We start from the raw sequence: 17755 nt of genomic DNA on the forward strand, positions 1-17755 counted from the left end.
TCTGTCCAAATTCTTTTTAAATGTTAAAATTGAGCCCACATTCACCAATTCAACTGGCAACTAATTCTACACTCCCTGTTTGAAGAGATTTCCCACTCTCTATTTTCTGTGTGAAGAACCTCCCCCTCATGTTCCCCAAATCTTTTCCCTCTTCACTCATAACCCATGTCCTCTGGTTTGTATCTCACCGACCCTCAGCGCAAAAAGCCTGTCTACACTGACTCTGTCTATCTTTTGCTCTTAATATATCTGCAGGAACCCTTAGGATTTTCCTTCACATTGTCGTCAAAGCAACCTCATGTCTTCTTTTAGCCTCCTGATTTCTTTCTTTTCTTGCATCTCAAGTACCTCATTTGTCCATGTTATCTATACCCATTATACACCTCTCTCTCTTCTTCTGAACCAGAACCCTGATATCGTTTGAAAACCAAGGTTCCCCTTGCCCTTCTAATTTTGCCTTTGATCGTTTCAAGAACATACAAACACTGTACTCTCAAAGTTTCAGCTTTAAAGGTCCCCCAGCTATCTTGCACATTCTTGCCCATTATTCCAACGATGCATTCTAGATCCTTTCTCATTTCCTCAAAATTGCTCTTGCTCCAATTTAGAATCTCAAACCGAGGCCCAGACCCATCCTTCTCCATAATTAACTTGAAACCAATGGTATTATGATCACTGGACCCAGAATGTTCCCCGACACATACTTCTGTCACCTGTCCTGTTCTCTAATAGGAGATCCAGTATTGTACTCTCTCTAGTTGGTACCTCTATACATTGATTTAGAAAATTTTCCTGAGCACATTTGACAAACTCCAACCCTTTTACACTATGGGAATCCCAGTCAATATGTAAAAATTTAAAATCTCCCACTATCACAACTTTATGTTTCCTGTAGCTGTCTGATATCTCTACAGATTTGCTCCTCCAATTCTGGCTGACTATTGGGCGGTCTATAATACAGGTTCAGGATCCTTTATCGGAAACCCTTGGTGGACATTATGTTCCAAATTTTGGAATTTTCCAGATTTTGGAAAGCCCACCTGAATTGTACTGCAGTATCCACCCCCACCCCCTTCCAGTCGTCCGGCCGTCTCCCTCAAGCGCCGGTCCCTCGGCTGCCCGGCCGCCTCCCCCAAGTGCCGGCTGCCCAGCCACCTCTCTCCCTACTTACCAGATTTTGGAGCTTTCCAGATTTTAGATGTCTGGATAAAGGATCGTGTACCTGTACAACATTTTATGTGCCATATCTTTCTTGTTCCTCAGCTCCACCCATGTAGCCTCATTAGATGAGCCCTCTGGTCTGTTGTTCCTGAGTACAGCTGTGATATTTTCCCTGACGAGCAATGCCATTCCTCTCCCTTTCATCCCACCCTCCGTTCTATCGCAACTAAAGCAACAGAAGCCCAGAATATTGAGCTACCAGTCCTGCCTCTCAGGCAACTAAGTTTCACTAATGGCCACAATGTCATAAAACCATGTGCCAATCCATGCTCTGACCTCGTCTGCCTTTCCCACAATGCTCCTTGCATTGAAATAGATGAACCTTAGAATATTTCCACCACATTCAACCCGTTGACTTCTAAAGGTGCATGTCATTTTAACATTATATTTTCCCTCTTCCACTCCTCTATTTGCTCTGGCACTCTAGTTCCCCTCCCCCTGCAAATCTAGTTTAAATCCACTGAAGTAACACTTGCAACCTTCCCGCAAGCACATCAGTCCCCTTTCAGTTCAGAGGCAGACTGTCCCATATAAAACCATGAACTGCAACGTGTCATTTACACTTGGACTTCCCTGCTCATTTTGATGCAGTCAGTGACGAACATGGTGAAAGGTTTCACCAGGAAGTTGCGACCATGGAAAAGTGGTATCAGGGCAACTAGAATCCATCAATGTTGACCGTCTATTGTTGGAGACTGACACGAGAGGCATCAGATGGTGAATACAAATAAAAATTAGCGGCAAAATTTTTTTAGATCAGTTGCACTAATGCAATGTGTCAGCGTCATTACGTGATTAAACCTGCTAAATTCAACAGAAGTTCATTTAATGTTTCTCCAATTTCCTACGTGATGCAGCAAATCTGAAGTGATCTTTGTGTTCAACTTGAAGTTGTCTATCACAATCCCCCATTTTCTTTCAGGAAGCATTTACAAAACTGTAATTTATAGCAATTTTCTACCTGTAATTCACAATACTGCTTCTGCAGAACAACAGGAGCCAATTCTGATTCAACTGTTCCCTGCCTTAAATATACCGAATAACCCCATAGCTCTGTGATAAAAAATTAAAAATTATAGATTTAGAGTGGTGGAATTTAATCTGCACTTATCTAACTCACCTATTCCTCCCTTGGCACCTCTCCCCATGACCATAGGAGATACTCCGCTTGCTCCCACACCTCCACTCTCACCATCATTCGGGACCCCAAACAGTCTTTTTCTTTTCACCTCACATAATATAAATATGCTTAATTTTTTTTTATATAGAACAAATAGCAGATAGGAGAGAATATGGAAGAAACCAATTAAACTTGACTGCTTCACAGGGAAGGGGCCCCAAAGACTTTGAATTATGTCCTAAAGGGGCCATAGCCAAATAAAAGGTTGAGAATGGCTGATTTATACCAATCCTGCATTAATCCATTTTATTTTCTCCACATTCTCATCTGTCTCCCCTCCTCCTCCAATTCAATATATACTGGATACTGAAGAAAATTTACAGCGGTCAATTAACCTACCAACCTTCAGGAAATGTTGGGAGGTAACTTGGTGCATGCAGGAAATTTGCACTGTCAAATGTAGAATGTGCAACTCCAAACAGGATGTCTTGTTGCCTCATCGATAAATGTTATCCTGAGACAAAGCTGCTGGAGTGTCCAGCAAGGGAATCTCACCCTTTGATAAACAAGGGTTCTCATACTTGCATGGTGTTTGACAAGAAGATCAATGGCAGCAGATCCTTAGAACCATAGAACATTACAGCACAGAAACAAGCCCTTTGGCCCTTCTAGTGTGTGCCAAACTATTTTTCTGCCTAGTGTCACTGACCCCCACACAGTCCATACCTCTCCCAATTTTTCTTAAATGTTAAATTTAAGCCTGCATTCACCACAATCCCACCACTTTCTGTGTATGAAGAGATTCCCTCTCAGGTTCTCCATAAACTTTTTCCTTTTCACTCTTAACTCATGTCCTCTAGTTTGTATCTCACCTACTCTCTCTCTGCCCCTCATTATTTTAAATACCTCTATCAAATCTCCCCTCATTCTTTTACACACATTTTTCTTACCTTCGTTGCATTTCTGTTTGCATAATTCACACAGGCATTGTGGCTCTGGTTCAACCACTGCAACGAAGCAAAACAAATCAGTGCAAGTGAACATCAATACAAAAACATTTCTCATCTGAACAAGCCTTTCTCCTGCTATTAGTTCATATTAATCCGCACTACATGTTGCCACCGTATCTGCTCAAAGAAAGAAGAAAAATCATAACCTGGTTCCCCTTATCCAATTATTTCCCTCATTTCATGTTATGGCTAGCATGAGCTACAGCTGTGATGGGAAAGCCACCAGCTCCGAATGCCAAGTACCACACTCTGAGGCCTCCTAGGTATTGCAAACAACAAAGGTCTTCTCCTCTGGCTGGGGTGAGGGGAGATGAATGCAAGGACAAAGAAAATGGGCCACATCTCCCAAATGATAACGCAAAGATGGGAGTTGATGTGGACAAGGCTTTCAAAGTTTGCAAAAGGATCTGGACCAGCTGCAAAATGGCCGATGGAATTTAATTCAGACACGTGTGAGGTGTTGCATTTTGGAAGGACGAACGAGGTAGGACATGTGGTGATACAACCACTAGACTGTCAGTGACTGCCTGCACCTGTCCGCACTCCTGCACTGCCTACTGCAGGGGACAAACCCATTATACCTGCAGGGAGGTAACCTAGGAGACTGGTTCCACTTAATCCCTGCCAATTACCGGCCCCACAAAAAGGCTCACAACAGTTCTTGGGCAAGAGAAGAGCATTCGGAGCTAGAAGGGATACTGAACCTTGTGTGCAAGTTTTAAGATAATTAAAGCCTGTAGAACAGGCTTATTCACACTGCAGTGCACCACAGGTCAATGGTAGGGACTGAGAAGTGCAGTAGAATGGATGAATCTGGGAATACAGATATATAATTCCCATAAAGTGGTGTCATTGATCGACAGGTTCGTAAACAGAGTTTTTGACACATTGGCCTTCATAAATCAAAATATTGAATACAGGAGTTAGGATGTTATGCTAAAGTTGTACAAGACATTTGTGAGGCCAAATATGGAGTATTGTGTGCAGTTCTGGTCACCTAAATATAGGAAAGATATCAATAAAATTGAAAAAGATGTTGCCAGGACTTCAAGAACTGAATTACAGGGAAAGGTTAAACAGGTAAGAACTTTATTCCCTGAAGTGTAGAAGAATGAGGGGAGATTTGATAGAGCTATTTAAAATTATGAGGGGGACAGGTAGAATAAATGCAAGTAGGCTTTTTCCACTGAGAGTAGGTGAGATACAAACCAGAGGACATGGGTTAAGGGGGAAAAGGGAAAAGTTTAGGGGAAATTTTAAGGGGAATTTCTTCACACAGAGAGTGGTGGGAGTGTGGAATGAGCTGCCAATTGAAGTGAATGCGGGCTCAATTTTAACATTTAAGAAGAACTTGGACAGGTACTGGATGGGAGGGGTATGGAGGGCTTTGGTCTGGGTGCATGTCAGTGGGACTAGGCAGAAAAAGTTTGGTATAGACTAGAAGGGCAGAAGGGCCTGTTTTCTGTGCTGTCATGTTCTTTGATTCTGAATAATTTACATCCTCCAAGAATTGCAAAGAATTAGTTAGAAGTGACTTGCATTTCTGAAGCCACTTTGCCTTAGATTTATTGTTTGTAGTAGTTAATTGCTTCCTTTCAAATAGGCTGCAATGTTTTTCCTACTGTACATGTCCAGTTAATAGTCTTATCATTGCTTTGATCTCCTCTTAATTAGACCAGTGGAATCTCAAGTATTTTCAATCATCTGTTAGTAAGTTCACGCAGAAGTGGAAACTTTCAGCTGTAGGTCAACCATTCTCCATAGTTCACTTTGTTTGATATTCCTTGATATATTCCACTAGATTCTGTCATGAATATTTAGCAGTTGCGGTTCATTGTGCCCTTTTCATTGCTGACCTCTGTTCATTCTAACAACCCAAGCCTGTACCTTACCTCTTCACGCAAAGCAAGATGTGCTCAGCTTTCATAGATTTGGTTAAATAAATGGAATAGTGCCAAAAGCTGTCCTTGCTAGGACTCAATTCCCCTTTCTGTAATTGAATCCTGGACTTCCTAATGCAGTGGTTTTCAACCTTTTTCTTTCCACTCACATTCCACTTTAAATATTCCATATGACATCGGTACTCTGTGATTAGTAAGGGGTTGTTTAAGGTGGTATGTTGGTGGAAAGAAAGTTTGAAAACCACTGTTTTAATCGTACCTCATTGACTCGTCATGTGCATGGTTTCATAACTCCAAAGGAAATGGGCCAATATCATTTTTTCTCAAGCAAAATATTTCAGTAACAATTGGGTCCAGAGCAGTGGTTCTCAACCTTCCCTTCCCATCCACATCCCACCTTAAGCAATCACTTACTAATCACAGAGCACCGATGGCACAGGGATGACTTAAAGTGGGATGTGAGTGGAAAGAAAAAAGGTTAAGAACCATTGTCCTAATGGAAAGATCACAGTCTGGGTCAGTGGCAGAATGTCGAACACTATGAGCCTCTCAGGGCTGTGTGCTTAGCCCACTCCTGTTCAGACAACTGACCCACGACTGCATTGCCAGATCTAGCTCTGAAAGAGTCATTAAGTTTGCAGTTGACACAGCAGAAAATGGCTTTATCAGCAAGACAGAGAAGAGGTGGAAAATATCATGAAATGGTGCGAGAAATTACAATCTGAGTCTTCATGTGGACATGACGAAGATGATGATTGTGGGCTTCAAGAGGACCAGGAAGGTCCACCCACCTCGACAAATTATAACTCGGTAGTGGAGAGAGAAGAGAGCACCAAGTTCCTTGGAGTCTGTTTAACAGGTGACCTATCCTGGATAAACATCTCCTCACTTGTTAGGGAGGCACAACAGTGACTGCACTTCCTGAGAAGACTGAATGGCCAAGGCTACCGGCCACCATCATATTAACTTACTTCAGGGGTGCTAAAGAGAATTCTTAAGATTAAAGATTCAATTTATTGTCATGTAATAAAGACAGTGCAATAAATTTGTTTTTGTCTGCCATACGGCAGACAGATTGGCCATCTGCAGAAATTTCCTGAAGTGTCTTTTACAGAGAGAGAAAGAGAGTCCCCTCAGAGACACCGAGTGTCCGTGGATTCACCTCGCAGCGCTCTTAACCACACAAACTACAGTCCAAAGCATCAGCAGCCTGAGCTCCAGATCCAAACCTCTGACACGATCAGGAATCCTCCAGCACCCTCGACATCCTCTGGCATCTCAGTTCCAATACCTGGTACCCCCTTCAGCCAATCTTGAGGCAATCTCTGGCAGTCCACAGCTCGATATGAATCCCTCAACCAGTCGCCAGCACCCCACAGCGTGCATTGCTTCCTCACCTCAAGTCGCCAACAGCCCGCTGCTCGTGTGTTCTTCAGCCACCGAAACCCTCATTGGACCGCCGTCATGGTCACCGTCTCCTCTGCTTCTTCTCGAACGGGAAGAAGAGGGGGATGGACTCCCTATTTTCTGATGCTTTGTGCCAGTCCTCTGCTTCCCCAGAGTCTGCAACCCTTTGTAGCTGCTGCCATTCATAGGTGCTGCCATCTTTGGTGCTGACACCGCAGTTACAGTACTTTTAAATAAAACCTACGTCGGCTCCATTTACAGGCCATTTAAAGCCTGTATGGAGCTGATGGCATTCTGACTGGGTGGTTGGACCCCGTGGGAGCACTATATTTCCACTCCCCACTCCCAAAACTGCATAAAATCATGGAGGACCCCTACCACATACCATCTTTCATCTACTTCTGTCGGCGAAGAGGTACAGCAGTGTAAAAGCCAGCATGACGAGGCTGAGGAGCAGCTTCTTTCCATGGCCAGTGAGAACTGAATGTCTAAATGAACTCATCACACTAACCATCCAAGATTCTACTATGTATTAAACAATATTTATTTATTTTTATATCTGTTTATTTATTCTGGACCATAAAAGAACATTACAGTCTATGTACAGGCCCTTCAGCCCATGATGTTGTGCTGACATTTATATTCCTATTAAAAAAAACTCAACTCTCCCGACCTCAGAACTCTCTATTTTTCTTCAACCATGTGCCTGTCTGAGAGTCTCTTAAATGCCCCTAATGTTCCAGACTTCACTATCACCCCTGGCAAGGCATTCCAGGCCCCCACCACTCTCTGCGAAAAATAAAATCCCTGAGTTCTCCCTAAAGTTTCCTCCATTTACTTTGTACACATGTCCTCTGATGTTTGCTACTCCCGCCTTGGGGAAAAAAGGTGCTGGCGGTCTACCTTACCTCTACCTCTTTTACACCTCCAAAAAGTCTGTTCTCATCCTTCTACGCTCCAAAGAGAACGTCCCAGCTCTGCTAACCTCGTCTCATAAGACATATTTTCCAATCCAGGGAATTTCCTGGCAAATCTCTTCTGCACCCTTTCCACAGCTTCCGCATCCTTCCTATAATGAAGTGACCAGAATTGAACATCATCTTCCACGTCCGGTCTCACTGGAGATTGATCTCACAGCTCCTGAGCTCAATCCCCTGACCAATGAAGCCAAGCATCCCACAGGCCTTCTTAACTATCCTATCAGCCTGAGAGGCAACCTTGAGAGATCTATGGATTTGGATCCCGAGGTCCTTCTTTTCTTCCATAATATTAAGTATCTCATCATTAACCCTGTACTCTGACTTCAAGTTCAACCTTCTAATGACCTTTGGGTAGCACGGTCAGCGCAACGCTGTTACAGCACCAGTGATCAGGACTGGGGTTTGAATCTCCCACTGTCTGTAAGGAGTTTGTACGTTCTCCTTGTGTCTGCATGAGTTTTCCCTGTGGGCTCCAGTTTCCTCCTGCTGTTCATAATATACTGGGGGGTGTAGGTCAATTGGGTGTAATTGGGCGGCACGGGCTTGTGGGCCGAAAGGGCCTGTTACTGTCGAAAAAATTTTTTTAAATAAAATGCATCACCTCACACTTATCCAGATTGACCTCCATCTGCCGCTGAACTCTGAATCCTGTCAAAATCCTGTCGTAAACTATGACAATCTTCAATACCATCCATCACACTTCCAACCTTTGAATCTGAAAACTTATTGACCCATGCTTCTACTTTTTCATACAGGTAATTTATATAAATCACAAAGAGCAGGGGTCCGAGAACAGATCACTGCGGAACTCCACTAATCACTGACCCCCAGACAGAATACTTCCCATCCATTACTACACTCTGCTTTCTACAGGCACGTCAATACACACAGCCAGAGTCTTCATTGATATCATGTCTCATGACTTTCTCCTATTGAGGACCATTTCAAATGCCTTACTAAAATCCATATAGACCAAAATTACCACCTCAACAATTTCTTTTGTTACCTCCTTAAAAAAACTCTGTTAGACTTGTGAGGCACGGCCTTCCCCTCACAAAGTTGTGGTGACTGTCCCTGAAAAGCCTAAATGCTCATAAATCCAGTCCTTAAGAATCTTCTCCAATAGTTTGATGCCCACTACTGACGTAAGACTGGTCTAAAATTCTCAGGATTCTCCTTATGAACTATTTTTAACAAGATGACCACATTTACCATTCTCCAATCCTCCAACATCTCAAATGTGGCCAAGGAGGATGCACTGATCATTATTCCTCCCTTCCCATAGCAATCTGGGGTATATCTCATCCAGCCCCAGGGACTTTTCAATGCTTGCCTCATAAGATATATTTTTCAATCCATGCAACATCCTAGTCAATCTCCTCTGGACCCTCTCCATAGCTTCCACATCCTTTCTATAATGAGATGACCAGAACTGAACATAATTTTCCAAGTGCAGTCTCAGCAGAGATTATAGAGATGCAACATTATCTCACAGCTCCTGATCTCAATCTCCCGATTGTGGTTAAGATTCAGCACTTCCTCTTTCTTAATCTCAACATGGTACTGGTGCGGACTCGAAAGGGTGACATGGCCTGTTATATGGTCCAGCACATAAGCTTATTCTATTCTAACCTCACCCTGATCAAAATCCTTTTCTCTTATGAGTACTGAAGCATTTAGGACCTCCTCTGCCTTCAGGCACATGTTGCGTCCTTTACCCTGAAGCAGCCCAACCTTCACTCTCGTCATCCTTCTGTTCCTCACGTTAGCATAGAATGCTTCAGGGTTTTCCTTAACCTTACTTGCCAAGGCCTTCATCAGCCTCCTTCGTGCTCTCCTAAGTTCCTTGCTGGCTAACATATATTTCTCATGAGCCCTTCTTGTTTTTTGCTTCCTTAATCTAATGTACGCTTCCTTCTTCTTAACTTGCTGCCTCACCTGCTTTGTCAACCACAGTTCCCTTTTCCTTCCATATTTTCCCTATCTCAGTGGGGCAAACCTATCCAGAAATTGGTGGAAGTGGTCACATTACTTCTAAACATCCACATTACTTCTGTGCTTTCTCCCATGAACATCGTTCCCATTTTACTCTCCCTAGGTCCTGCCTTATCCCATAATAATTAGCCCTTCCCCAATTTAATGTTTTAGCATTTTGTCTGCTTTTATCCTTGTCCACAGCTATGCTTAAGCTCAGGGAGTTTTGATCTCCATCACCAAAATGTTCCCCCCACCCCTGAGAGGACTGTCACCTGACCAGGTTCATTACCCAGCAGTAGATCCAGTCTGGCCTCTGCTCCAGTCGGCAGATCCACATTCTGTGCCAGGAATCTTTCTTGGACATACCTGAAAAATTCAGCCCCATTTATCCCTCTTGCAGTCAGGAGGTGCCAGTCAATATTTGGGAAGTTGAAGTCTCCCATAACAACAATCTTGGTATTTCTGCACCATTCTAAAATCTGCCGACTTATCCATTCCCCAATGTCCCAAGAGTTATTAACTACTCCCAGCACAGTGATAGCTCCCTTCCTATTTCTGACTTTGACCCACACCATCTCTGTAGACACTCCCTCTGCAGTGTTCTCCCTTTCTACAGCTGTGATATTACCCCCAACCTAAATACAACTAACCTACAACTCCATTACGTTTTTGCAGGGTGGGAGGAAACTGGAGCACCTGGAGGAAATCCACGCAGACACGGAGAGAACGAACACACTCCTTAGAGACAGTGCTGGATTTAAACCCAGGTCGTTAACCGCTGCACTAACTACGCCATCCTTATGCTAATTGTGATTCTGGCCGCGGAAGAGTGATACTTGACAGCACATACTCCTGCAGCCTGGAATGTGCCAGCCAGCAGCATTCTCTCACCGACATCTCTCCGTGCTAGAAGACAAATGCTGTTCGGGGAGACCAAATGGCATCTTTCACGGAGTTGAGGAATTAAATGGAGTTCCACAAGAAAGCCTGCAGATGCTGTGATTGTAGTTTACACAAAATTGCCTTGAGGAAAGGGATCGGGCCTGAAACGTTGTTCATGTATCTTTATCTTTGCTACATGAAGAATGCTGCATGACTTGCTGAGTTTCTCAAGCATTCTGACCGGTTGCATCACTGTCTGGTCTGGAAGTGCCAATGCACAGGACAGGAAAAGGCTACAGAGGGTTGTAAACTCAGCCAACGGCATCACAGGCATCAGTCTTCACTCCATTAAGGACATCTTTAAGAGGCAGTGCCTCAAGAAAGCAGCCTCTATCATCAAGGACCCTCACCACCCAGGCCATGCCCTCTTCTCACTACCATCAGGAAGGAGGTACAGGAGCCTGAAAATACACCCTTAATGTTACAAAAGCAGCTTCTTCCCCTCCACCACCACATTTTGAACAGACAATGAATCAATCCATGGACACTACTCACTCTTTCTTTTTGTTTGCACTAGTTTTTTTTAAATCTTGTATCTTTGGAGCTGTAATTTGTCGCAATTTTTCACCTGTGATGCACAAATACTGCTACTACTGCAAAACAACAAATTGTGTGGCACACGTTCATGAGGATAAACCTGATTCCAATTCAAATCTTGCAATAGGATGGTACGGTGAGAGAGCCATGGAAAACTAAATTCACAAACCACTTCCAGCTCCTTCAGTAATTGCTGTGTACCAGCAGATGTCACTGATGTCACTCTTATGTGGGGCTTCTATGAAAACAGGATGGACATTCAACAATACTACATTGCAAGTTTCAGACCACCAGGAAAAGTTAGCCATTCAACCCGTCAGGCCAGCCAGCTCTCTGAGGTCATGGTTGATCCACTTTTCCTCAAATCCATCTTCCCACTCTGTTCTACAATAAGAAAACAATCATTTCTGCATACAATCAGCCTCCACAACTTTCTGAAGAAGGAATTCCAAAGAGTTCTATGCTTCTATTGTGAGAGGAAAGTCTTCCTCATTTCAGTCGTGAACAGATACCCACGACATTCTGAACCTGTCCTCTTGACCTTGACTCTACAATGAGGGAAAACTCCCACCGAGCATTTACCCTGTCCAGCTCCCAAAGAACCCGGCTCTATCAGGATCATCAACTCCCTCCTCATCGGGATCCACCTATCATTTACCACCATCACTGTCATGGGGAGCTGAATGTCCAAGTTAGTCGAGGGAACAGCGTGGATCTGCGGGTTAGCAGCGATATTACATCATTGGATAGAAGGGACATAGGATCGAAATAGGTAGAATGTTTATGGGTTCAGTTAAGGAAGGGTCAAGGTAAAAGGATCCTAATGGCAGTTATATACCGCAAACAGCAGCCAGGATGTGGAACTGGAAATAGAAAAGGCATGTCAGAAGGACAGCATTACGATAATCATGGGGGATTTTAACATGAAAGTAGATTGGGAAAGTCAAGCTGGTCTGGGACCTCAGGAGAGAGTGTTGGTGGAATCCCTATGGGATGGCTGTTTAAAGCAGCTTGTTGATGAGCTCACATGGGGATCAGTTGTTCTGGATTGGTGCTGTGTAATGAACCAGAGGTGATTAGAGGTAAAGGAGCCCCTAGGAGGCAGTGATCACAATATGACTGAAATTTGAAAAGGAGAGGCTAAAGCCCGATGTGTTGGCATTTCAGTGGAGGAAATGAAATTACAGCTGCACGAGAGTGGAACTGGCCAAAGTTAAATGGAGAAACACACTAATGGGAAAGACAGCAGATCAGCAATGGATGGAGTTCCTGCGAGAGGCATAGCGGTTAGTGTACTGCCTTTTCAGCGCTCACAATTGGGATCGGACCAGGGTTCGAATCCTGCGCTGTCTGTAAGGAGTTTGTACTTTCTCCCTGTGTCTGTGGGTTTTCCCCAGGGGCTCCAGTTTCTCCCCACTGTTCAAAATGTACCAGGAGCTTAGGTTAATGGCGCATAAATTGGGTGGAACTGACTTGTGGGCCAAAATGGCCTGTTACCATGCTGTAGGTTTATATTTTTTAAAAATTAGGAAAGTGCAGGACAGGCACATACCAAAAAGGAAGAAATTTGTGAATGTTAAAATGACAATTGTGGCTGATGAGGGAAGGTAAAAACCAAAGTAAAGAAAAAAGAGAGGGCATAGAAGGGAGCAAAAATTAGTGGGAAGATGGAGGACCGGGAAACTTTAAAAAACAAAGGAGGTTAGCAAATAATATCAAAGAGGATAGTAAAAGCTTTTGAAATATATAAAGAGTAAAGAGTGACCAAAGTAGACATCGGACCAATAGAAAATAATGTTGGAGGAATTGTAATGGGAGAGAAGGAGATGGCAGAGGAACTGAATATTTTGGATCAGTCTTCACTGTGGAAGACATTCGTAGTGTATCGGACTCTCATGGCTCTCTCGGAAGAGAAGTGGCTGCGTCAAGATCATGAGAGAGAAGGTACTTGGGAAGCTCAATGGTCTAAGGGTAGATAAGTCTCCCGGATGAGATGGAATGCACCCTCGAGTTCTGAAGGAAGTAGCTGTAGAGATTGTGGAGGTATTGGTAATGAACTTCTAGGAATCACTGGAGTCTGGCATGGTGAACGTCACTCCGCTGTTTAAGAAGGGAGTGAGGAGGCAGCAGAAAGGAAATTATTGAAATATTAGCCTGACTTCAGTGGTTGGGAAGCTATTGGAGTCGATTGTCAAGGATGAGATTATAGAATGCCTGGAGGTGCATGTTATGGTCCCGCACACCTTAACAAAGGTGCGGGAAAAGATAGGTCCAAGTCAGCATGGCTTCCTTAAAGGAAAATCATGCCTGACAAACCTATTGCAATGTTTTGATGAGATTACAAGTAGGATCGGCAAGGAAGATGCAGAGGATGTTGTGTATTTGGACTTTCAAAGGGCCTTCAACAAGATGCCACACATAAGGAAATTAAACAAGATGAGAGCCCTTGTGTAATGGATTATAATATTGGGAGGATTTTGGTAAGATTAGTGGGTCACATTTTAAAAAAGATCTTATTTGAAAGTCTGAAGAATTCATATTCAGTAACATTGCAGGAAGAATGGAGAATGCTAAGCACATTTCACGAGTAGGTGTTAAATGAAATGATGTCATGAAATGAATGGACTGGAGACACTGGTGGTTGGAAGCTCTTTTCAAGGGTTTTGACAGAGAGCACAGAAAGGTCACTCCTGGGTTTTGTTTACTTAAGGCAACTGCTTGACCAAAAGGAGAACAAATAAAGGGAACCAGTTACCAGTGGTATTCTGCAAGGGCTAGTGTTGAGGCTGCTTCTTTTTATGTTGTATATAAATAATTTGGACTATGGAAAAAATGGCTTTGTGACTAAATTTCCAGATGATTCCAAAATAGGTGGTAGGGTGGCGTATGTGGATAATAGAGGGTCACATGGCTCCTCCATCTGAAACCTGGTGGGAATATCGATTGTGGAGAGTCATGTGGTCTCTCCATGTAGAACCTCGTCAGAAGTCATATCATCTGCCAATCAAGGTTGGACTGCCCACCCATAAGGACACACCTGACCATTGGCCCCTTTAAATCACTTACTGATTACTTGGGATGGACTCCACTTACTGCACTTTAAAAGCCCACCCCATTCAGCCGACCTTTGCTGCTTGGTCTTTACTACAAGCCCTGCTCTATTCCAGGTCATGAACTGTGGACATTGCTGGAGGAGTCTTTGTTAAGGTGTGCGGGACCATAGTATTGTGTGGGAATACTTAGTATTGAGCCACACCATTCAGGGAATTGGGAGTGCTGGTGAACTCCCTGTCTTTTAAGAGTGTGTTAGTAACCGAATACTACTGCATGTGTATGATAAGAGAGAGAGAGTATGCGGCCACCAGTACCAGAGTTCGCTGTATCCCATGTCAATGCCTACATTGTTTGAGAGTTGTTCTGTGTCCTCCCTGTTACAATTAACTCATGTGTACAATAAAGATTGCCCTTGTTTGTTCGCAAGTGTCTGGACTTGCTTCTCTGTGATCCCACCGAACCTGACTTAAATCTCATGTAACAGGCAGGTGGTGCAGAGGATACTGAAAGGCTGCAGAGAGATAATGTTGGATAGTGTACGGACGTGCATTTAGACTGGGAGAAAATTCAAAATTCTGAGGTGCAAAGGGATTTGGGAGTCCTCGTACAGGATACCCTAAAGTTAACCTTCAGGTTGAGTTGGTGGTGAAGGAGGTGAATGCAATGTTGATATTCATTTCTAAAGGGGTAGCATACAAGGATGTAATGTTGAGTCCCTGTAAACCACTGCTGAGATCTCACTTGGAGTCCTATGTTCGGTTTTGGGTGCCATATTTGAGAAAAGATGAGCTGGCGTTGGAAAGCGTTCAAAGAAGGTTTATTAGAATGATACCAGGAATGAAAGGGTTGGTATTTGAGAAACACTGTCAGCTCTTGGACTGTACTCGTTGGAGTACAGTAGGGTGGGTGGATGGGGGGGTGGGACCTCAGAGAGACATTTTGATTGCTGAAAGACCTGGACAGAGTAGATGTGGGCAAGGATGCTTCCCATGGTAGGAGAGTCAAGGACAAGAGGGCATAACTTCACGATAAAAGGGTGACAATTTATCTATTTCTTTAGCCAGATAGTCGTGAGTCTATTGAACTTTTTGCCACGGGGAGCTGTGGAAGTGAGGTCGTTAGGTGTATTTAAAGCAGAGATGGATAGGAATTTGATTTCTCAGGGCATCAAGGGTTATGGGGAGAAAGCTGGGGAGGGACTGAGTGGGAGGATGGATCAGCTCATGATTAGAATGGTGGAGCAGACTCAATAAGCCAATGGGCCTACTTCTGCCCCTATATCTTGTGATCTACCTCATACAACCCATTGCCATTAATATACTAGCTGTCTCCCCTCTACACTCTTATTCCTGATTCAGGGTGGCAACCTTGGCTTGCATACCTGCTGCCTGATCTGCTGAGTTCTTTCACCAGCTTGTTTTTTTTGCCCCCAAGAACTTTACAAGTTGCAATAAGCTCCTGAAGAGGGATTACCGTGAGCTAGGATGGAGATTAAGAAGCAGGACCTCCAGGGTCGTAATCTCAGGGTTGCTACCTGTGCTGTGTGCAGGTGGGGGAAAAAATGAAAAAATCAGGAGGTTAAATGTATGGCTGAAGGAATGGTGGAGAGTGCAATGTTTCAGGTTCATCGACCATTGGGTCTCTTCTGGGGGAGACAGGACCTCTACAGGAGGGATGGGGTACACCTGAATCCAAAGGGGGCCAATATACTGGCAGTAAGCTTTAATAATGCTGTTGGGTATGGATTAAACTAAATTGGCAGTGGGATGGGAACCAGACTGATAGAAAAACAGATAAGAAGGAGAATATAGGGGTGGTTCCAATAGACTGTGAAATCATAAAGGCAGAGGGAACAAGAAGGGATAGGAAAATATGGGAAAGTTCGTCAGGTATCAAGGAGAGGAGAGCAGGAGTGGGTTGGAGGAGTGATGTGATGAAGTAGTAGCCAGTAGGAGAATACCAGCCCTCTACAGAAAAGAAGAAAAAAAGTGAAGGAAACACAAAGCCCCAGACACACAAAACACAACAAATAAAAGATAAAGGTGTGGAGAAAAGAAAGAAAATGGCACCTAAGAAAGAAAAACCAAAAACAATGGGGAAAAAAAAGAAGGAAATACGCCGAAAGAGAAAAGAGAAGGCTTTACCTGCATGAAGAAGCAGGGACCTGCCGTGGACAGAGGAGCCCACTCCCCGAGGTTAGTGGAGACCCCGCAGGGTCGCGACCTCCCGACCGCAGAACTGAAAAAATGGCTCACGGAGCCAAACAGAGGTGCGCAAAACAAGGAAAAGGAGAACACCGACGGCAGGGGGGCCCAACTGTGGAGTGAATCTACATAGCACGACCAGCTGAGAGAGGCCTGACAGCAGGGCTCCCAGCTGGAAGAAGAGGAAAGCAACGGGAAAGGGAGGGATGAGAAAGAAAAACAGCAGCAGGAGGCCCAACAGATGACTAGCCCAGAAGAAGAGGACCAACATCAAGAAGTCATGAAAAAATATACCCAACAAACTGAGGCAAGCAGCTCAACAAGAAAGTCAGAAGAAACACAGATACAAGGAAGAGAAATAGAAGACACAAACCCAAGAGCAGACACAGAAGAAGAAGATCAAGCTCTGCACAGAGGAATAGGAGGTAAAATGAATGGACAGTACATAGATTAAAAAAAAATTCATGAACAAATGAGAGCATTAAAAGAATGGCTGACACTAGAATTTAGAGAAATGAAAAGAAAAATGAAAAGTACAGAAGAAAAAGTGAGTAGAATAGAGCTGGTCATAACAGATGTAGGGAAAAGGTTAGAAAATGTGGAAGAACGTGTAATGGCGGTAGAAATGGAAGTGAACGACTTAAAAAGAAAATTGGAAGAAAGAGACAAAAAAGTTAAAGAAACACTGGAGTTGTTATCTCAGAAGATGGATATAATGGAAAACTATAGTAGGCGAAACAATATAAAGATAGTGGGCCTTAAGGAAGATGAAGAAGGCAAAGATATGAAAGAATTTATAAAAGAATGGATCCCCAAGGTCCTGGGAATGCCAGATATGCAGGAAGGAATGGAAATAGAAAGGGCACACAGAACATTAGCCCCGAAACCACAGGCACAACAAAAACCAAGATCAGTTTTAGTAAAATTTCTGAGAATGGAATACAAAGATCAAAAAATTTTTTCTACCCAGACATAAGTTTTGATCTCCTAAAGAAGAGGAAGGAGTTTAACGCAGCAAAATCGATCCTATGGAAAAAAGGCTATAAATTTATGTTAAGATATCCAGCGGTACTTAAAATAGTTATCCAAGAGCAGCAAAACAGATTGTTCTCGGATCCGGAGAAAGCACGAGAATTTGCAGAACGCCTGTAAGACAGAAAGAGAGATGAAGAGATGTAACAAGAACAAGAATCATAACAAACTACATATAAAGATGTAAAAATAATGTATAAGTAAGAACTAAAAGAGGGAAGAAAAGGGAAATAAGGGAGGGGGGGAAGAGAAGAAAAGAGGGGGAGCATTGTTTTAATGTGAAGATAAAAGTCTTTTCTGGAGGGGGTTGGGTGGGAGAGAATAACAGTCACTGCGAAATCAGTTGACACTTGTGAACGGGTTCATAGTC

At 43.5% G+C, this 17755-nt stretch overlaps 1 protein-coding gene across 5 annotated transcripts in view; it reads right to left on the minus strand.

Annotated features, from left to right (window-relative positions):
- Positions 1-17755, minus strand: part of LOC138756945 (sideroflexin-5-like) — a 309487-nt gene that overhangs the window by 185410 nt on the left and 106322 nt on the right. For 4 of the 5 annotated variants that reach the window (XM_069923412.1, XM_069923409.1, XM_069923413.1 and 1 more), the window contains one exon: positions 3292-3348. The exons of the other annotated variant lie outside the window; for it this stretch is intronic. In XM_069923412.1, the coding sequence (XP_069779513.1) occupies positions 3292-3348 (57 nt within the window). The remainder of the gene's footprint in view (positions 1-3291; positions 3349-17755) is intronic. 5 annotated transcript variants of the gene reach the window in all.

The sequence above is a fragment of the Narcine bancroftii genome, chromosome 3, assembly GCF_036971445.1.
Source record: "Narcine bancroftii isolate sNarBan1 chromosome 3, sNarBan1.hap1, whole genome shotgun sequence".
NCBI classification, from domain to species: Eukaryota; Metazoa; Chordata; class Chondrichthyes; order Torpediniformes; family Narcinidae; genus Narcine; species Narcine bancroftii.